Genomic DNA, 23412 nt, shown 5'->3' on the forward strand with positions numbered 1-23412 from the left:
TAACTCATTAAAATACAAAAAACACACAGCCCTTGTCATCCAAAAAGTCCACATAAAATTCCACTCACTATATAGAGCGAAACATTTCCTCCCTCCTACCACCAGGCAGTCTATTGCTAGATCCTATCTCCTATGCACTGTTCTGTATTCTTCTCCCATTTTCACAAACCTAAAAAAATCCTACTTAGCCAAATTAGAGGCCTGCTACCATAAAATTGTTAAATTTGCCACTAACCTCCCCAACAGAACTCATCACTGCACAAGCACTATTAAATTGGCTAGAATTACCAAATGTGCTCTCACTACTCAACCAGCTTAAAATAGCTCTTACCATTGTTCAAACGAACAACTACCTATCCCTCAGGTATCTAGTACAGCTATACACTGCAATCCTCCAATAAACTACTTAAGTCACCAAAGCAAACAATAGTTTTGGAGACTCTCTATTCTCATGCCAGATAGCAAAAGCCTGGAAAGAAATACCACAGCTTATACAAAACTCTACAACAACATCCAGCTTCAAATTTCATCTAAAGGAATACCTAAAAAACAATTGAGACTGCTCCAATCTTGGGTGATCTTTCATGCCATTCTAATTTACACTTACGTTCTCCTTATATTGTCTCTTAGTACCACCACACACACCAGTCACCATTCAGTTGCATCTTGTATTTAATGTATACCATCTGACATTTAACAGCCTAACCATTCTCACCTCCCAGTAGTCTGTGTATTTTTGTTGTGTCAACGTTATATGTGTATAACTTTCATATTACTTGGTTAGTGTTTTACAGCCTTGGAACATGTACTATGCTAAATTTGTTAACTTTTTTGTTAAGATGGCCAATATGGATCTGTATTTTTATCACACCTATCATACTATTGTCCTGTGTTAAAAAAGATTTTAATTGTTGCTGTCTGTTACATCACATTGTATTCCATATGAATGTATTTTCTGTATAACTATGAAGCTCATCTCCCCTTGCCGCTGCAGAAAACAGGCCACTGGCCCAGTCAGACTTTCCTTGTAAACAAATGTAAAACAAAAATAAATACATATTGTTTAGCAAGTTTGATATTTTATATGGTTGTTTCTTTACATATCCATTTGAAACTGTCAAATCTTAACAAGATTTTTTTCATTTTAATGAAACCCTTAAAAAATGCCCCCAGAAACTATTACCTTAATACCAATACACAAAACTATGTACAGCTTCAAATAATAGTTTAACCCTGCTAATGGGAACAGTTTTCCCAGAGGGACAGCCATACTTACCTATGATGAAAGTTATTCATGCTAAGATGTATAGTATAGCCTGTGCTTTTACTTCTACTAGGCACTGTCTGTTTTTGTTTTGTCTGTATTCGTCTCCCAGATGTAGAAAACATCATCTCCCTGCCATTGAAAGAAAGAAGTATTCCGGTTTTATATTGCCCTTATTGGATTCTCTCCATAGAAACCTGAGAATCAGATATACAGCTGCCTTCCCCTACAAGCCATCCACATTGCTCTGTGAAAAATTGTGCTAGAGGAAAGCTTTTCATTGTATTCAGTGTTCTCTTATTTATTTGCTTCTCCTTAAAACTTGTTATTGAATGAAGACAATGGTGTTTTAATCCAGTTGTTCCCATCAGAAATGAGAAAAACCATATAAATTGTACTTATACTATGCTATTTTGTCCAGGCTGTTTTCTCTTTTCACATTGCAGTGCTTACATTTCTTAAAACTGAAAAAGAAAGAAAAAGAAAGAATGGAAAATTAGAGGCACCTGTTTACTTTAGTATCCCTGATACACACAAAAGTAACTGAACATTTTAATTTTAAAGAATGCAGTATATGTCATGTATTATAAAAGTACCATTAAGAACAAAATTTTGTTTTAATTACAATTAACTCTTTCCTTCCTCTAACCCTCTTGTCAATGTTCTTCCAAACATTAATGACATTAAGTAGGGTGCATTCTTTGGGAGTCCCCTACAAATTTAACATAGTCAAAGAAGTCCAATATTTCCAGATTGTCTTGTTTCATTGTATTTCAAAATTGTAATTAATGCTCTGTAATCCCACATTTATTCATCAATTTCTGAGTTGCTGGTTTTCTTCTTGTTGATCCCATCTCCAACATCCAGTCTTTAGCTCATTTCCAGGTACTTTGGATTCTTCTAGTCAACTCTTGTGTTTTTCTCTCTCTCTCTCTCTCTCTCTCAAGCATTTTCCTGTGGAGCACTGGAAAAGGTTTCACTGGCATAATCTCTCCATGGGCTTTATTTTCAGAAGAATAAGAAGCAGAATCCCCTTCTGTTTGATAGCTCAGTTTTTGTTGGACAGAATTTATTTCCTCCTTAGCATGTTCTGCATAAAAAAGAAATATTTTGACGTTCCAGGAAAAAAAATTTCTGAAAATAGCTGGATACAGCAACATGAATTTCACATCTCCCTCTTGACATTCCCTGATTGCTGGAATAAATTTGCTCCTCTTCTGCCTGGTCTCTAGTAAGTAATCATTTTCCAGAAACACTCTTTCATCTCCTTTTAGTATGCTGTCCTTCTTGCCACAGTTTTGTCAGAATTAACTGTCTCGGCTAGTAGGATTGCATCTTTTCTATTAATGGTCTGGGCTGCTTTCTTATGACCAGGTTTGGAGCATACATACAGTGTGCCCTTTCAATTAACAACTCCTGTGGACTACCACTCCATTTGCTTACTTTTGCTTTCATAAAATTGTCTGTTCCAGTTTCTCATGTACAGCTGAAAATCTCAGGTTTTCCCTATGAGCTCTGCCCTCTTATTCTACCATTTTTTTCTAAATATTTCCTGGAGTCTCGTATTCAGCTAGCGTTTTCTTCATTTCATCCTCTGATATTTTTCAGTTTTATCAGGTGGTGGTGCTGTGGTAGCGTTGTCGCCTCACAGTTAGACGTTGCACGTTCGATTCTCAGAGCGTCTTCTGTGTGTTGACATGCGTGAATGGGCATTCCTTTGTGGAAGGTTGTGCGTTAGGCCCGGCAAGCTAGCACGTAAAAATCTACTGCCAATCAATTAGCGGACCGGAGTTCCGCTGTGGCGACCCCCTAACCGGGAAAAGCCGAAAGACAAGTTTATCAGCTCATCTGAATATCTGTTTAAAGCTTTTTTCCATTTTCCAGCCTTTTATTATTTGAGATGATATACTCTTTCATTATTTCTTTTATTTTAATAAACTCTAAGCACATTTGACTTATTTTTTTCTCTAGCTTACTGGAAGTTGTGTCTTGCATAAAAGCTGTAGCTTGAACTGCTTTTTGCTGAACAGCTGCAAGATTCTTCCCAGCCATTGTGTTTTCTCCTTACATTTTGTGATCTGAATTTCTTTTCTGCTGGCACCTATGTAGTGCACATACTAGCCAATTACTGAAATTTACCCAAAAAGACAAACTCACTGGCTGTCTTTTCTGAAATTCTGTTTTCAAACTGTTAGAGCTGAAATTAAACTACTACTCATACAGCCATGTAGGAAGTCCTCAAGCAGAAATTATCTTGAGTTCTTTATTGTACATTTTTTTCTAAACGCATGAAAAAGTATTGTGAAGTATGTGCAAATCTTAGATGTATTTTTAATTTCTTTGCTTGTAATAGTCCAAAGGTTATCCTTTCCTCCTTAGTCATTGATTAGAACTACGGTAAGATATATGAAATGTTTTTGTGGTACTGCTGCACAAAGAAATACATACTTGAAGTAGAGAAACTATAAAGAAGAGTCGCAGTAAATCTTCCAGAGTTAAGAAATTTGTCGTTGACTGACAAATTAAGAAGACTGAATTGCTGATGTCTGTTACTGTAGACAGGTAAGGGAAAGTTTATTCTGTGGTTATAATTGTCTTGTGCTGTGGATAACCATTGGTTAACCGGGCCACAGATAAGTAAGCAGTAATGCCCTCCGGGGGGGGGGTGTTAATGTGTAATTAACACGCGCCCAGGGGTTTATGAGGCCCAGCTAGGCAGGAGTTCATTCTCCAATCAGTGTGCCAATGTACAGTTTGCCCATTCTCTAATCACAGAATAAAGAGGGTGAATAATGTTTGAATAGTAGCAGTTATAGGATTTAGAAACTATTGCTGCTCAGCAGAAAACTATATGAATATCTGTAACTTTGCCATCAAAGAAAAGTCCTGAAATATTAACAGTTTGAGTGTTGGTTACATTTATAGGTGGCAGGAAATTGGAAAGCAAACTCTGAAACCAGTAAACAGCATCTTAGTACCCCCTTCCTTTAAAGAGTTACATGCCTTGTCTTGGGATCCCTGATGTGACAGCAAATAGCTTTGGGTGTTCCACAGTGGAGTGAACACACATTTCTGGTTCCATTTTAAAGCTGCGTTCTTCTTTTTTTTTTTTTTTTTGAAGGGGGGGCAAAGCCTCTGTCCCTTAACTCTCTACTAACATAATCAGCTGCAAGATTAGTCCTTGTGGAAAAGGAGATTTCCCTGTATCAGCATTTATTGAATGGAATTCATTTTTACACCAAGTTTGTTCATAAAATTGCATGTTGCAAAATGTACTACCTTTGTCTTGCCTTTGTACTTATAAACAATTACATTTTCATTTGCGTTGTTCATTAATTATTCTATGCAGAGTTCTGTTAAAACATTTCATTATGTGTTTGTTCAGTTTGAACAAGTATTAATGCATTTTTAAAAATGGGCAGATCACAACTGCAATACCCTTAAGTGGGTATTAACGTACAGGGAGAGTCATGTATCAAGTTGATATTAAGCCGCTATGAAGCACAAAGTGAAAGTAAGTGGGCAGTTGTAAGGATGTGCCATTTTTCTTTCCTCTTTAGAGTTTAGCAGGTGTGGGTAAATAAATAAAAGTAATGCAGTTAACTGCTTTAGAGGGACATGTGACAGTGAGACATTTGAGATGTCTATACAGTGGTCCTAACGTGTGTGTGTGTGTGTGTGTGTGTGTGTGTGTGTGTGTGTGCGCATGTGTCTGTGTGAAGAGACAGTCTTTCTGTGCTTCTGCATGTGTAGGGGTGTACGAGTTTTTCCATGCATGAGAAACACTCTCCTGTCTCTTTCTGCCTGCCTATGCATCTGTTAGAATCTGTGTGTTTGTATGTGTGTAGATATTAAATACTTGTGTAATATATATTTTGGATGTAAAATGCATCTTAACAGCAGCAAGTACTTATCCTGCAGCGATTATGAAACATTAGGCAGAGGATTTTTTTTTACATAAAAAAAAGATATATATATATATATATATATATATATATATATATATATATATATATATATATATATATAGCTGCAGCTATATAAAGAGATATGGATCTATGTATAAAGATGTAACTTTCTGTGTGTGTGTGTGTGTAATATATATATATATATATTATATGTATATATATATATATATATATATATTATATATATATATATATATATATATATATATATTGTTAGAAAAATATGTATTAATGTGTATATTAGTGCTTTTAAAAGCCCAAAAGGGTTAACACATTTATTCTATTTCATACTGCATAACTCCATATAAACTGCGAATGCTTTCTGACCATGCTTTCTGACCTTGTATTTTGTCAGCACAGCTGAAATCTTGCTTATGCCTTTGGAAATTTACTGAGAAGCAGATGATTTTCTGCTGGGTTAGGAAAATAAAGAATAGAACAATACCGTTTCTATAATGTTATTAAACTTAGACAATTAGCTCTGTTTGTGCTATGAGAACATACACAGCTGCAGGAAGGATAGATAAGTAGAACAAATACTGCTTGAAGAATATGAACTATAATCTGTGTTTGCTTTGTGCTTGAATTAGCAGAGTACCTTGAAATGTAACACAGCACTGTAGAAATAATTGTAACTAGCTAGTGGTCTCCAAGGCCATTTATTTTATTTATTTTTATTTAACATTTATTGACCGGGAAAGTCCGACTAGGTTCCACAGATCCTGTTTTCAGCGGAGGCCCGGGGAGAAATGCTCCAGAAGCATGTCTTTAGAATGTGGGAGGAAACCGGAGTACCCAGAGGAAACCCACGCAAACGCAGGGAGAACATGCAAACTCCACACAGAAGGCACCCCAGCCGAGAATCGAACCGGAGAACCTCTTGCTGTGAGGCGACAGCATTAACCGCTGTACCACTGCGCCGCCCAAGCCATGTTATTTTTCAAAAAGTTTTCTCACAAATCTAGTAATGTAATGTCATTACAGCAGAAAATCATGAACAATATCTACTGTGAAAAACAATATTGTAGGCTTGTATTTGATTACGTCCGCTTTAGAAGGCAATGTCTTGTAAAACAGTATAAGAATGGCTTCACTTCCTGTTACTAATCAGACAAACTCTGTATTTTTGCATGTTTTTGTCTCCTTGCTGCAAGAATTAAAAGTGCCTTAACCTGAACCTTACGTGTATTGGTCTTTGAAGTTTTCTCCTTTGACAGATTGGTCCTTCGGACCAGAAACCTTCACTTTGCCTTGGATCAGACAGGCCAGGTGGCTTGAAACCGTGCGGGGAAGAAACCACATCGGTTCTTCTTATCTGAAAAGACCTCCGACTGAATTGTCATACAAAAGAGGCCAGCCACTCTCTGATCTGTGACTGAAGGACGGGTTTACCTTGAACCAGGTGATCAATCATGAAAACTCAGGTAAGGTGAATTTACCTTCTCTTTTTCTGTTTTAGATCAGGGACTTGATTAGCATTGTTTTGTCAGGAGATTTGTTTTGTACAGATCAGGGACAAAAAGATTGCTGTCTTGTCATAGATCAGGGAAACAGAATAGGTAGGCAGTCATTCTGGAGAGACTATAAAAAACCCTGTGGTACCATGTAAAAGATAAGCAGGGTTACGTAACATTCTAAAGGTTAGAAAAAAATGGGAAATAAGTGCACAAAAAAGTCCCAAAATCCGCCATTAACCGAAGACGCGAAATACATGCAGTCACAGCGTGCTGATAATATTAAATATTACTCAAAATGAGTTAATAATTATGAATTTGATGGTAAATTAGAAAAATCCTCGCTCGTAAAACTTGTCAGACAACTTAAAACTGATTCCAGAGGTTGGGTAAAAAAGAAACTTAAATTAGGAATTCCTCAGGCACACAGGTGGATTGAGGAAGCAAACCGTAGGGAACAAAAGAGTAATAATTCAAAAGCAATGTTTTTAGTTAAAGAGGACAATAACTTAGTAATAGCATCAGCCCCTCAACCTCCCTTACCAGAATATGAGGCAAGTGAACAAGTTAGTCCACCCCTGTGATATCCTGCTATCACTGTAAGTAGAGACACTACAAAAGCAACACCGTTTGTTAGAGATCCCGTCGAGACCAGGTCTCGAACACAGGCAGGAAACTCAAAAGGGGACATTGAGTTATATCAAATGGGTAGAAATTCACGATATGTGAGTCCAGAAGAAATATGCCCACTTGTAGAAGTACCTAATCCTCAGGCAGGACAAGGACAGGACCCAACTCTCCTAGTGTATAGACCGTGGACTCCGGAAGACATCCGGAAAGCCACTGAGGGAATTCCCCATCCAAAAGTTAATTTTAGAAAATTCTTAGAAGATTTACAAGAAATGAGGTTAAGTTACAACTTGAATGGAGAAGAAGTAGAAAAAGTGGTCAGACAAATCGTGGGACCAGATTGGCACACGATCAGTGGCAACTGGAATCCCAGTGATGCTGAACACAAGCCCCTCCCACATAGCAGCGCAGAGCTAGACAACAGAGTGAAAGGTCTTACAGACCGAATCTCTGAGAAATGAAAGCCTAGGGCAGACTGGACTTGCATTAATCCATGCATCCAACAAGAAGGTGAAACTGTTGACAGATATTATGCTAGATTATTAGAGTGTTTTAATAACCATTGTGGAATGCAGGTTCCTGAAGATCAAACACATGATTCCCCATATGAGCAGCAGTTAAAGAATGCATTTTTAAAAGGCAGTATTGCACCCATAAGCAGCTTTATCACAAAGCACATGGTAGATCATTGTACAAGCAGATTACAGTCATTGCTTGAATATGCTAGGCATGCCGAAAGGCATTTTAATAGCAAAAAGAAAAAGAAAGCCCAAGTATTTTCTGTAGAAGATGGAGCAGAAGTTTATGTAGTACAGTCCAGGAAAAAGGGCAAGAAAAATGCCCAGGGAAACAAACAATCTGATCAACGATCAGAGGACTTTGAGGGACGAAAGAAAAGGGAGGAGTGTTTTAAATGCGGTAAAAAGGGACACTTGGCAAGGGATTGCAAGAAAAACAAGAAGGCAACTACGGAAGATAAGGAGGGTGAGGACTGACTATATGATAGTCGGGAATCACTAGAAGGGGATAGTGGAGAAAGGACAAATGAGAATGTGATAGAGGGAGTAGAGAATGTGACAGAAGAAATAGAGGAAGTGCAGGAAGTCACGGATAGTGAAGAAAATGAAATATTGGATTTGGCTTTATTGAGCTTGGAGCTCTATTTAGCAGACACAAAACCAGAAGTCACACTCCTGGTAGAAGGGAGGGAAGTCACATTTTTGTGTGACTCAGGGGCCTCATGGACCCTGATACATCCCTCCAAACTGCCAGAGAACTCAGAGTCACCTGATTACATATTAGTGAAAGCAGCTAATGGACAGCTGTATCGAGAGCCCCTCTCCCATAACATTGCGATAACTGATCCTGTTTCAGGATTGACCCAGAAAAGCAAAATTGTTGTTTCTGCAAAATGCCCAGTAAACCTCTTGGGCAGAGACCTTATGCAGCTATTTGGTATAGCAGTAGTTCCAACTATGCAGGGTATGGAAGCACAGCGACAAATTGATACTTTTGCAGTGCGATCGGAGGGTGAAACATTTTATTGGTACAGCCAGGACTTGGTTACGACTGGTCCAGGGGCAGTAACCGAAGAGCTGATGAACGTAGCCACCAGCAAGTTCCCCTCCCTTGAGACTGATAAACATTTGTTGCACTGTACTCTGTATTATTGTAGCACACCAGGACCTGACAAGGAATATGAGCAAGAGTTGTTTAGAAACCGTGCAAACAGGTTAGTATTACGTAATCTGTACTGGGACATAGAAGGGAACAGTGTAGTTAGCTGTAAATTGCCCCAGGAATTCTTTGCACTTTACAAATCTAATCGATTGCCACATGTTAGCTTGACTAAGGACAAAAATGCAAAATGGGCAGACTTAGTAGAAAAAGTCACGAGATGGGAAAAACAGACAGAGTTAGAACAGTCAGAACAGGGAGTACAGAAGCAGAAGTTAAATTAGATAACACAGACACACCCAGCTGTACACTTGCAGTTTAGTGAGGACAGCTGATTAGCACTCTTATTGAAAGAGGAAGAAAATGCCTTGCAAAGCATACCAGAAACTCTCTGGTCAACAGGCAAATCAGATGTAGGACTTATTCGTACAGCAGGACCAGTTACTATCATGCCAAAGTCAGCATTTAGACCACAGAAGAGACAATATCCCTTAAGAAAAGATGCAGAGGTAGGAATCAAACCTATAATAGCAGCTTTACTTAAGGAAGGAGTACTGGTGGAATCTCCTGATTCACCATGTAACACACCCTTATTTCCTGTTAGGAAAGCAAATGGAGAATGGTGTATTGTCCAAGATTTACAAGCTGTAAATGACGCAGTAATACCAAGGACACCTACGGTGCCAGATCCACGCACCTTGTTGAATGATTTAAAACCTCAACAGAAATATTTTTCTGTGGTAGATATCAGCAATGCGTTCTTTTCGATACCAGTACACCCTGGCAGCCAACATTGGTTTGCATTCACATTTCAGGGGAAAAGGTACACATACATGCGACTACCACAGGGATATTGCGAAAGTCCGACAATATTCTCACAAGAGATGGCAAGCAACTTGGTGGGATTTACCCCACCGAGAGGCAGTCAGATTTTACTTTATGTTGATGACATCCTGCTGGCAGCCCCCACCCAGCAAGATTGCAAAGAAGATACCATAGCGTTATTACAATTTTTAGCCACTCAAGGACATAAAGTAAAAAAAATAAATTGCAGTCTTAGAGAAAGCAAGTTAAATACCTAGGATGTGTAATATCGAAAGAGGGTAGCACATTAGATGAGGACAGAAAAATAGCGATTTTGCAAGCACCGAAACCCACTACCAAGAAGGAAATGATGTCCTTCCTGGATACGACCAATTTTTTTCTGAGCTGGATTCCAAACTATGCCTTGGAATCTGCATCTCTGACTAACTTAATATATAAGAAGCCTATGGCAGCACAAGATTTATTACAATGAACACCAGAAGCAGAATCTTCTTTCTGCAAATTGAAACGGTTGATAGCATCCTCATTAGTTTTAGGATTACCAAACTATCATAAACGATTTTTCCAAACTCTAGATTGTAAGCAAGGTTATATGACATCAGTGTTAACACAACAGCATGGGGACAAGCAACGCCTCATTGCTTACTATTCATCATAACTGGACCCAGTGGTGCGGTCTTTACCCCACTGTGTACAAGCGGTAGTCACAGCTGCAATGGCAGTACAGTCTTCGGCCTCAGTAGTGTTGTTCCACCCTCTCACATTGAGAGTGCCTCATGCAGTCGTGATTATTTTACTGCAAGAAAAAGTAGCACATCTTTCTCCTGCTAGGCATCTTTCCTGTATGACTATATTGTTGAGCCAACCTCATATGACAATTGAACGATGCACGACTTTGAATCCTTCTACCTTGCTTCCAACTCCTGCAGAGATGGCACACCGCACAGCTGCCTGTAGGAAATTGAGCAAAAGACACTGCCTAGAAAAGATCTTACGGATGTTCCCTTGGATGATGCCGAGGTGACATACTATGTGGACGGCTCATGCAAAAGGGGTCCCACAGGACAGAACCTAGTAGGATATGCAGTAGTTTCTGATACTGAGATTATAGAAGCAAAATCTTTACCACACAATTTATCTGCACAGGCAGCAGAACTGATTGCCTTCACACGGGCATGTACCTTAGCAAAGGGTATATGTGTGAGCATTTTTACTGATAGCCAGTACGCTTTTTCTACTGTACTTGTTTTTGCGCAACAGTGGAAAAATCGAGGAATGATAACATCTACTGGCAAACCAATCAATCATGCACAGTTTATTTTAGATCTTTTAGAATCTATTCAGTTACCTCAGAAAGTAGCTATTTGTAAATGCATAGCTCATACCAAGCAACAGGATAGAATTTCAAAAGGTAATGCGAGAGCTGATACAGCTGCAAAGCAGGCAGCTTCAGAAGTATTTCTTTTGAATGAGGAATTACAACCCTCCGAGATTTTAGACTTAGAAATGTTGAAAACAATGCAGACACTTACTACGCAAGTTGAGAAACAGAGATGGATAAAACGAGGAGCAATTCTCGAGAAAGGACTGTACATCTCCAAAGAGGGAAAACCGATATTGCCATCTAGCTTGTTTAGATATGCAGCTTTGTTGAGCCATGGGCAATGCCATGTCTCAACAGGGGGGATGATACAGTTAGTGAACCGAGTGTTCACAACATATGGATTCATAAACCATACTAACAATTTTTGTTTGTCATGTCACGTTTGTAATAAACATCATGCACAAGGGGCGTTAAAACCCAAGCAAGGGAGTTTCCCTACACCATCGTATCCGTTCCATACGATCTGTATGGATTTCATAGAACTGAACAAATGGCACTGTCTTGTCATTGTAGATATGTTTTCCAAATGGGTGGAAGCTTTTCCGACCAAAAATCCAGACACAGCTACTGTTGCGAAAACCCTTGTTAAAGAAATAATTCCTAGATTTGGCATACCGGAAAGGATCTACAGTGACAATGGCACACATTTTGTAAATCAAACCATACAACAGCTGAGCAGGTATCTTGGAATTTCTTTAAAAAATCATTGTGCGTATCATCCTCAATCTGCAGGATTGGTAGAGAAACACAATGGAACATTGAAGAATAAGTTAAGGAAGCTTATAGAGGAGAAACATAGAAATTGGGTGTACTGTCTGCCCCTGGCACTGTTGAGCATGAGAACTGTTCCGAATGCTAAGGGAGTGACTCCTTTTGAGAAGTTATTTGGACGAGCGTATTATATACCTCAGTGGAAACCTCTCATGCCCGCAGACCAGGAAGCAGACTGTACACTTGCTGAGTATATGAAAAGATTGTTGAATTCTAAACATCTGTTGCAGTTAAATTCTGTTTCAGATAAAGAACAAACCAGCCAATCGGAAGCAGCAGTAGTCCCAGGCATGTGGGTCTGGGTGACCCACTGGACGACACCAAAGTGGGAAGGCCCATTCCAAGTGCTACTGTCAACACCCACCGCAGTCAAGATTGTGGAGCGATCATCTTGGATTCACCTGACACACTGCAAACTGATGAAAAACTTTGAACTGGACAAAATTCTTGTTACTGTTACACAACAAGAATAAAAATGACAAAATGCAGGACAACCACAGAAGTATTGCATGATCATCCTGTTAACTATACTGGTGACACTAATCTTTTTGTTGTGGCCTTTCCTTTTTCCAGCCACACAAGTTGAACTGAATAAATGTGATGCGTTACTCATAGACTAGCACCCAAACTTTAACACTTACCAAGCAATTAAATATGTGTATGTTGAGACTTTTAATGTTTCGAATTGTTGGATCTGTACAGCTTTACCGACAGCATACGGGGGAATATTAATGACTGCAGTTCCCCTAGGGGTCAATGGGACCTGGGAAAACTTAATTTATGACACCGCAACCGTTAAATCACAAGATAAAATAGCATTGCACTTGTCTGTTCCACAGAAGGGAAATGTGTGTTTCTACAAAAATGATACTGTTCAGGTGGGTTGGAGTAACTGCAATGTGACAGTTCCTTACAAATGTTACACTAAAGCAAATAATGCAGGTTCATATTGTAATACAAACTATGATTCATTTCTTGAATTGATGCATAAAACAATTAATGAAGTACAACATAATGATGATCTTTTTAAGCAACTGTCTATAATTGATAGGAAAATGTTTCATGCAGGGCAAGTATATGTTAATAGCAAGGTTACTACTAAGGTAGAGGATTGTTATTTTGTGTGTGGCAAAAAGGCATACAAATGGTTACCTGAGAATTGGTCCGGCAGTTGTTTTTTGGGTTACCTGGTTCCCATCTCCAGTTTTGCCTCGAGGTAAAATTCGAAATGCCCGAGAGGTCACCAAGAAACCTGTCAAGAAACCTGAGAATCCAGTGGGACAAATCGAGGCGGGCTGGAGAAACCATCATTCCATGGAAGATAAACTGACATATATGGACTTGAGTGATACTGTTATATCGTGGGCAGGCATATTACCAGCGTATGGAGCAGTGAAATCGATTTGGGAGCTGAGAAAACTGTCTAAACTCCTCGAAGTAATGAGCAATGCAACTTTTTCCGCTCTCAAATTAGTAATTGATGAACTGAATGCTTTGAGAACTGTGGTGCTTCAAAACCGCATGGCTCTTGACTTCACCCTAGCGGCGAGAGGTGGTACGTGCGCTTTAATCCAAGAAGAGTGCTGTTTGTACATTCCTGACAACCAGCACGAGATAGACAACCATCTTGAGGTGATTCAGCAAGTGTCTGCCATGACCAAACCAGGCCCAAACCCACTGACGGACTTTTTCCAGAAATGGTTTGGGGGGTGGGGGTACCATCCTAATGAACATCTTGATTGCCATTTGTGTAGGTATGCTCCTGTTTGGGAGTATGTGTTTGTTGTGGCATCCCCTGCATGAAAAGATTGATCAAAGATTTTATAGACATGTCAGTTTCTGAAACCTTATATAAAAGTACTGAGTTTGAAGAACTGTTAAAGACTGAAATGCTTTCATAAATTAAACTGAATGACTGTCTTAACTGCAAATCCTGAATGGAAGAGGTTAGGAGACAAAACAAACTGTTTATGCTTTTGAAAGTTGAATAAGTATTAGTAGGGGGGAAATGTTAGAAAAATATGTATTAATGTATATATTAGTGCTTTTAAAAGCCCAAAAGGGTTAACACATTTATTTTATTTCATACTGCATAAATCCATATAAACTGCGAATGCTTTCTGACCATGCTTTCTGACCTTGTATTTTGTCAGCACAGCTGAAATCTTGCTTATGCCTTTGAAAATTTACTGAGAAGCAGATGATTTTCTGCTGGGTTAGGAAAATAATGAATAGAACAATACCATTTCTATAATGTTATTAAACTTAGACAATTAGCTCTGTTTGTGCTATGAGAACATACACAGCTGCAGGAAGGATAGTTAAGTAGAACAAAGACTGCTTGAAGAATATGAACTATAATCTGTTTGCTTTGTGCTTGAATTAGCAGAGTACCTTGAAATGTAACACAGCACTGTAGAAATAATTGTAACGAGCTAGTGGTCTCCAAGGCCATGTTATTTTTCAAAAAGTTTCTCACAAATCTAGTAATGTCATGTCAGCAGAAAATCATGAACAATATCTACTGTGAAAAACAATATTGTAGGCTTGTATTTGATTACGTCAGCTTTAGAAGGCAATGTCTTATAAAACAGTAAAAGAATGGCTTCACTTCCTGTTACTAATCAGACAAACTCTGTATTTTTGCATGTTTTTGTCTCCTTGCTGCAAGAATTAAAAGTGCCTTAACATGAACCTTACGTGTATTGGTCTTTGAAGTTTTCTCCTTTGACATATGTATATATATATATATATATATATATATATATATATATATATATATATATGTGTGTGTGTGTGTGTTTGTAGATATTAAATACTTGTGTAATATATATTTTGGATGTAAAATGCATCCTACAGCAGCAAGTACTTATCCTGCAGTGATTATGAAACATTAGGCAGAGGATTTTTTACATTAAAAAAAATATATATATATATATATATATATATATATATATATATATATATATATATATATATATATATATATAAAGAGATATGGATCTATGTATAAAGATGTAACTCTCTCTCTCTGTGTGTGTAATATATATATATATATATATATATATATATATATATATATGTATATATATATATATATATATATCTATGTATGAAAATGTGTTAATAGTGAAACAAACGCAAACCAGTTTAACAGCTCATTTTCTAAGTACAGTAATGCCCTCCAGGCCGGATATTTTTGGTGAAATATTAGACTGTTCAAGGGTAAAGAGATACTCCATCTGCAATGATAGGCCTCTCAACACCCCCTGGGTAGTCCGTTATTTCTCCAGTAATGCCCACCCTATCGGGCATTATTGCTTGCTTGTGAGAAAGGCTGCCAATAAAATTTAAAATGTGAGATATAGTTTTAATGCATGTTGAAGAATTAGTTCAGTAATGATAACTGAAGTGCCATTGCTACCTATTGAATTTCATAATTTTTAATGGAAAAGTTGAATTCATTAATTTCACCTGAAGTACTGTGGCTAACTGTTCACTTTTGTTTTTCCTTGAAAGGTTATGGAAAAAGTTTATGTTTCCAGTTTCCACCAGTGTATTCAGGAAGTGTTGGAATAGTCATTTCTCCCCTGATCTCTCTGATGGAGGACCAAGTAGTTCAGCTTAGGTGAGTGTTGCATGGCAGTTTTGTTTGTTTTTTTGGGTACAGCTACTGTAAAAGTATCTGTATACTTATTTAGATTATACAACCCTAAACAGTCATTTGATTCCCGATTGTTAAAGATCAGCAGTGAAAGTGACAGTGCAGGCAACAGTCACTTTTCATGCTGGGATCACCAGGATGCTGGGATTTCCTTCCTGATGCGAGGTGCTTGGATTTATGTTTTAATAGTGGTATTTCTGTGCATCATGGAAAGGGGTGCTGCATTCCTAAGCTGCTGTCCTGTGGATGATTTGCTTAACTAAGGTTCCATCTGCCTGAGTTTGTACCAGCTGAAGTGAGAATTTAAGATAGTTGCGCATTTTAGAAGAAGAGCAGGACCTTTTTACTGATATCAGTGGAAGTCATTTCATAAAGAGAAATAGTGTTTTTTTTTCTCCTAGTCGCAACACATTGCTCATCGAACCCTGCCCACAGCTGTTCTGTGAACCAATTTACTGCTGGGCTAGAGTCTTGTGGCCCATTCATTTCCAGGGGTGAGAGTCAAGCTAGCTAGGAGTGGTGATTGTCATTTACATACTAAGAGATGAGAACATTTCATTTTAAGCCATAGCTTATCCTGCTCATGCATGTTCATGTGTAAAGAATTGACATGGGGTGGGCCTTAATGAACTATGCTCACACCTATGCATGTGGCTTAATCTGTTATTCCAGCTACTATTGTAGGTTGCACCCTTCGAGTCCTGGTCTCCAGTGAGACTTCAGTATGGAGAGCATGCATAAACCTATGCTCCCAGACCCTTCCCCAAGAAGATATTTTCTGTAATGTTAAGCTGTAATTTGCGTATAATATAGAAATACATGTTATAGAATTGTATGATGAGAAATTAAAAATTAATTTGGGAGTTTCTTTAGTAGAGGAGAATGTTTTCCTCATTTGCCACAATGGATAATTTATTAAGGGTGTGCCTACTTGCAGATAGTTACTTTGTTTGCACAGACGTCTAGTATCTCACCCTCCTGTAAAACCTGTAGCTTGTGTGAAGATTAGTTCATAAGATATTTCTAGGCATGTAGTCCAAGAGACTGTTAAGGAACCTAACCAAAATTCCCAGTTACCCAAAACACACACTCATTAAGTTACTTGCTCAAGGTTACAAAGCAGCCAAAAGTAAGCTGAGGAAATAAAACCCTGTACTACAGGAAACTTAAATATGTTCACTAGATTTATCAGTACTAATGTTCATAATTGCCAGTTAAGTCATAGTGGATATGCATGGTTAGTGTGAACTATTGACATGGACATTTATAGGTCACTTCCACTTTCATCTACTCGCTTATTTTCTTTTGCTGTAGTTAATTCATTTAATTCAATTGTTTGCTAACTAGGTAAATTAATTGGTTCTCCGACACCTTTCATCCAAGACCCAGGCACAAGGGTGAGGGTAAATGTTACATATGTACATATTTATATATGGACAGTTTAGAGAAGCCAGTTTAACAGTATGTTTTATGGATGTAGGAGGAAACACATGCAGATGAGGAGAGAACATGGAAACCATACTGGATTGAACCCTAGATGCTAGTGCTATGAGGTGCATGCCTTAACTGTGGAGCCACAGTGTTGTCATAAATCATGATCCTATCTTCCACCCCTTCAATTTCATATCCATATTCTGAGTATAACAAAGGAACAAGTTGGCGAAGTCTCAGTAAATCATGTCTGCAGTTACATCCCTGCCAAGTTCACATGAAATCTTGTCATAAAACTGTAGCAGGTTTGACTAACAACTCCTGGCCATGAACAAGTTTTGGCTGCTATTTTGCATATTGTCTTCTTGAAAAGCAACCAGCCTTCCCCTTCAGAATTCTCTCCATTATTTTCTGTGCCTCTGGTGTTAAGTTGATAGACCTTTGCTGTCTGGATTTTTATCTTTACTCTTGCCCAGCACAAAGAAACACGCATTCTGTTCTTCAGTCCTCAGGCATTTTTGCATTGCCCAGTAATCTGCTGATTTCTGTCAGGGGAATCTGTCAGTATAGTGATGAGATTCCTGGGGATCTTGGGAGGCAGCTTATCTGATCCTTGTGCTTTCTCCTCCATAAGGTTAGCCAGCTCCACAGATTATTACTACAAGTAAGCTGAGAAAATAAACTTACAGATTCAGATAAGAAGAGGATGATTGCATTAAAGTCTACTGTATATTAGCCAAGCATAGGATACCTAATGAGGTCATTCCATGACACAGAAAACCAAATGATGCTGTGAATAAGTGAGTTGGGAGTTCATGCAAATTATCACCAATGCCTTCAGATGAAAGAACAAGTGGAGAGAACTATCTAAATAGTTAGAAATATCATGAAAAAAAGCTGTGGGAGTAGCTGCTATTATTGTCATTGTGTAGTTCTAGAATGCAGGGATATTCCATTTAAGTCATTCAGTCTCTTTAGCAGCTTAAATGTAAATGGAGATAAGGTTTTGAAGCAAATTACCCATTTCAGCAGCATCACTAATGACTGAAAATCATTATTAAAAAAGGAAACCCTGTAGCAAAATCAGCAGAAACAGAAATTGTGTTGTGACTGAAACTGCAGAGCGCTGTCTGGTTTACAGTGCAGAAATGAAGTAAGAATAAATGATAGAGGGGCATCAGATGACTGCATAGGGCACACTTTTCTAGATTAATTAGCCATTTCTGAGTGGGTTCTCTCCATTAACAAAAACTGATGCAGGATGTCTTGGAAATTTCTTCCTCCTTTTTCTAACATTCATTAACCTTCTCTAAAGCAGTTGGCCCTGTTGCTTCCCATCCTTCAGGATCTATCTTTTGGATCCAAGGTACTGTTCAGGCTGTCCCTTCCTCTCGAAGTGGTAAATGTTTCTGGAATATTCCTGTTTCCGAGGAAAGATGGTTCCTTGGAGGTCTATTCTGGATCCTTCCTTTCTGAACACCTTCCTTCTGGTGCCCAGTTTCAATTAGACTTCAGACTGTTTCCCAGGTTTTTTAGTATGCCTATCTCCACATTCTCCTCATCCTCTTTTCAGGAAATTTTTGAGATTCTCTGTCTCTTCCTCTCATTATCAATTCTGTAGTTTACCATTTGGTCTTTCTACTGTGCCAGGAGTATTTATATAGAGCCTAGCACCTGTGGTGGTGAATTGCAGTTGTCACGGCATTCAAATATTTCCTTATCTGGACAACTGTTTATTCATGTTCCCTGTACTTCTGAAGGACTTTGAGTACATTGTGGGTCGCCTTTGCTGTCTTGGGTCCACTCTGAACCTAAAAAAGTAAATTCCGACTCCCTTTCAAGACCACATATTCTTGAGTTGTAGAATTCACATTCTTTTTATGACTGCTTTCCTTCCAATGGCCAAGGTTCTGCTTCTCACAGACGTTTTTTGGAACCTTCTTTAGTTAAATCTGAACTCCGCAATAGAAGTTTTAAGAGCCTTGAGATTTGTGGCATCTACTATTGCTGTGGTTCCATTTGTCAGAGTCCATATGAGAATGCTACAGTGGTACCTCAAGACAACCTGACCTACAACATTGGTATCCCTTAAACTTCCAGATCTTATGTTTATTTAATTCTTCCTCACAAATAGATTGCGGATCCAACCCTTGGATCCAACTCTGATGCATTTTTGCAGACTAGGCTTCAGGTTTCGAGCTTCTCCCTCTTCCCATAATGCTCTACCCTTTGCCCAGCCTTCTCAGATCTCATTTGCCGCCAGCAGTGTCATACGTGGTTACTTCAGTCTCGAGCTGTAGGATTGTAGTGGATAATTTATCATCATTTTTCTACCTCCCATCTGTTAAGTTGAAATGTATTATTGCCTTTGGTCCCATCTTCTCCCCTTCCCTTAGTCCTTTCTCAGTGTCAGGCACATTGCACCAAGGGTACACCTGTTAATGCAATGATTGTGGCGGCAGCCACCAAGGAGCTCATTAAGCAGAGCTCCTCAGTCCATCCTCTGAACAGAGAGTCCAGAGCAATGGACAGATTTGGGAAGCACGCTTATGCTTCAGCCACCTTTTCTGAGTGTGTTGAATTACCTGGCGCACTTTACCTGACTGCAGAGAGATCTAGTCAAAGAACTTTCTGACTCTGTATCAGAGACCATGTTGGCGACAGACTTCAAGAAAGTATCTCCCTGACTGGCTACTCTTGCCTCCCTGTCTAATTCATCCATAAGGCTCATCTCCCATTCCCCGAAAGGTGTCTCATGGGCAGCTGGCTCTGTCATTGGAGTTAAGTTTTGTACTCCTCAGCGGACCTTCTGAAGGAGTCAACTAGGTGGCAAGAAGACCTGATTCTGGAAATCCCAAGGCTCTTTCCAGGATTACGGTGTAGATTCTTCTCCCAGGGGCAGAGGGGGACTGCAGAATCAGGGCTTCATAGAACCCTTTTCTGACAGTCCCCTTTCAGTGCTCCTGAAGCAATGCTCAACTCTGGAGGTAGTCTGGGTCGATTTTTTTTCTGCACCCAGATACCTGGACCTCTTTAACAAAAAACAGTTGGGTGCTAAGAATCATATCCAGAGGTTGTTATATTACCTTTTACTTTCAACCGTCAGAGACTCAAAAGAAACTCCCTGATGTCCCACCCAGTCAGAAGGAGTGTGCAGTTCAGAGATGCAAGAACTGCTGAAAAAATGAGTCGTCCAAGAGGTTCTGACCGAATAATGAGGGTTCAGAACTTATTCCTCCTTTTTTGTGCCAAAGATAACCAGGGACCTCAGACCCAAAGTGGATTTAAGCAATCTGAATTTGTAAAGAAAGTGAAGTTCCGAATGGTCATGGTCCAATCCATTGTACTACTGTTGCAGAAGGACAATTAGATGTGCTCAGTAGACTTACAGGACACGTACTATCACGTCAAAATACATAGACACTCCAGGAGTCATCTTTGCTTCAGGCTGGGAGCCAGACATTATCAATTCAGAGCTCTGCCCTTTAGCATCATCACAGCCCCTCCAGGTGCTTACCAAATGCATGGTAGTAATAGCAGCCCACCTCAGGCTTAAAGGATTCCGTGTGTTTCCATATCTGGACATCTGGCTTCTAACTACTCCAGTCAGGCATCACCTTCTCCAGGCCAGAGATTGTGTTACAACTATCCAGTCCTTTGGGTATCACCATAAATCTGCAGAAATTAAACCTAATTCTGGTGCAGAATTTGAAACTCATTGAGGCCCTTCTAGACACCCCGAATCAGAGAGCATCACTACCACCTCACCGCATACAAACCCTGAGGGAGCACGTATGTATTATCTTTGATCTTCTGACCCTTCCAGCGAGACCAGTACTTCAAGCTCTTGGGTGTATGGCAGCAGCTTGCTCCATTAGTGAGCTTCTTTATGTGAGTACTTCAATGGACTCTGGCTGTTTAATGGTCTATTCTCTACCAACCTCTCTGCTCTGATTTGCAGAAAACATTTTCGATGGTGGCTTCTTTCCAACGATTTCTTGATCAGCAGGCCTTTCCTTCTCCCTTCCCCCTCAGCCACGGTGACCATGGCACTTCCATGTTGGGGACATTTTTAGGGAAAGATGGTCCAAGGCATGTGGAGTCACTTAGAGACCAGATTGCACATGAATGTTCTGGAGATGAGCAGTCATCCTCACATTGCAAGCCTTTCAGGACATCCTCCCTTTAGGGGCAATTGCAATTCACACAGTATGTCTGTGGTTTGGTAAATCAGCAAACGGTGGGAGCCTGTTCGTATCCATTGTGCACAGAGGCCATGAAGGTCTGGGAGTGGGTGATACCTTAAGACTGCTTTCTACTTGCGACTCATACTGGGAAAGTCCATCATTCTTGCAGACAAACTCAGCAGGTCCATTCTGACCCCTCACAAGTGGTCCCTCAACCAGTTAGTCGCTGACTTGATTTTCAGCCGTGGAGGCCAACCTTGCTGCGACCTCTTTGCCTCCCCTCCGAACAACAAATGCAGCAGGTACTTCGCTTTAATACTCCCACTGGGGGGAGTCCCCAAGGGATGCTCTAGTTCACAGTTAGCCCCCTGGTCTCCTCTACACTCTTCTTCCTCTACTGCTGATCCCCAGGTTTCTATAGAAAGCAAAATGGCTGAAGACATCAGTGATCGTCATTGTTGCCTACTGGCCTCATCGGATTTAATTTCCCTTTCGCTGGTCTCATCTGAAATATCCTGCATGGATACTGAAACCCAGACAGGATCTCTCCTCCTCCACCCTTCAGAGGGTTATCTAAGCATGTGTACATTCAAACTAACCGCTTGGTTTCTCCAGTTCCTGTGACTGAACAGAGGTCCGGGCTTACTTCCCCTGTTCAAGAAATTGTGTTGGCCTCCCAAAAATGTTCTACCAAAATATTTTATACAAGCAAGTAGAAGCAGGTTCACGTACAGGGCGACCAAGGAGAACATTGATCCTTTTTCAGCTTTACCTGCTGTCCTGTCTTTTCAGGCCTCCCTTTTTCGGGAGCGTGCTAGTTTTTTTTTTTTTTTTTTTTTTTTTACTGTTAAACTTTAGTTGGCTGCTATTTCAAATTTTCATTCTGGAAATTTTGGTTCTCCTGCTACGTCTAGGTTATGTAAAACCTTTATGAAGGGTATTTATCTACTCCGACCTCTGGTTAAAGATTCTTCCTCTCCATGGGATCTCACCATTGTTCTCCAGGGCTTAACACAGAACCCCTTTGAAGCTTCCATTGACTGTGACTTGAAATTTCTTTCTTGGAAAACTGTCTTCTTGGTGGCTGTCTCTTCAGCCAAAAGGATTTTGTAACTCCAAGCTCTATCCACTAAACCTCCTTACATTATTTTTCATAAGTCTCCCTTCGTACCAATCCTTATTTTATGCCTTAAGTGGCAGTGGAGGTCAACTTGAATCAGTCCATTCAATTGCCAGCTAACTTCTCCAATTTTTCTAACCAGGAAGAGCGGTTACTGCACCTTTAAGATGTTCACAGACAACTACATTTTTACCTCTGTAGAACAAAACAGTTTAGAAAGATTGACCAGTTATTTGTATCCTTTTCAGCCACCCACCTTGGCCATACAGTTTCAAAAGTAACTCTTGCTAAATGGATTACAAGTTGCATCTCTACTATTTACTCCAGAAGTGGCCCTGCTAAAGCTCACTCAACTAGATCTATGGCTACGTCATCAGCCTTTTTTTCTAGAACGTCCATTGACTACGTTTGTGCTGCAGCCACCTGGTCTGTAAGTTCATACTTTTGTGATTAATTACAGATTGGACGTTGTTTCTAGGAAATGGGCTTCCTTTGGTTTTGCAGTGCTTTGGCATCTCCTTCCTTGAGGCTACTCAAGGGTTGTTTGCAGCTGGGGACTTTCACCCATTCATGAGGAAGAATGAAAGAGAGAACATCCGGTTTATAGGTTATGTACTTACTATAACTTAGTATCTGTGGTGTTGTCTTTCATTCTTCCTCAGTTCCCCTCTGTCATCTCCCTCCTTCTGGCTCCTAGCAGATGTTCAGGAATTATTGGGAACCTTTGTTCTTGGTTTGAGCTTCTGGTTCTTTTTTGTTTTGTTCTTATGCAGTAGCTACGTTTTTCTTCCTATGGAGTTTTTTTTTTGGGGGGGGGCAGCAAACTTGATCTGAGAAGGCTGGGCAAAGGGTAGAGCATTATGGGAAGAGGGAGTAGCTCAAGACTTGGAGCTTCGTCTGTAAAAATGCAACTGAACTATACCAAAACAAGTGAAAAACAGTACTATACCAAAACAAGTGAAAAACAACTGAGTCGGATCCGAGGATCGGAGCCATTACCCATTCGTGATTAATGAAAGAAGACAACACGGCTACCA

The 23412-nt window shown here is 39.5% G+C and overlaps 1 protein-coding gene across 1 annotated transcript in view; it reads left to right on the forward strand.

Moving 5' to 3' along the window:
- Positions 1 to 23412, forward strand: part of WRN (WRN RecQ like helicase) — a 2579924-nt gene that overhangs the window by 653968 nt on the left and 1902544 nt on the right. The window contains 1 exon segment of the mRNA XM_044059154.1: positions 15493 to 15601. Coding sequence (XP_043915089.1) covers positions 15493 to 15601 — 109 coding nt within the window.

Source organism: Protopterus annectens, chromosome 17.part0, assembly GCF_019279795.1.
Source record: "Protopterus annectens isolate FY-2018-M chromosome 17.part0, PAN1.0, whole genome shotgun sequence".
Taxonomy (NCBI): domain Eukaryota; kingdom Metazoa; phylum Chordata; order Ceratodontiformes; family Protopteridae; genus Protopterus; species Protopterus annectens.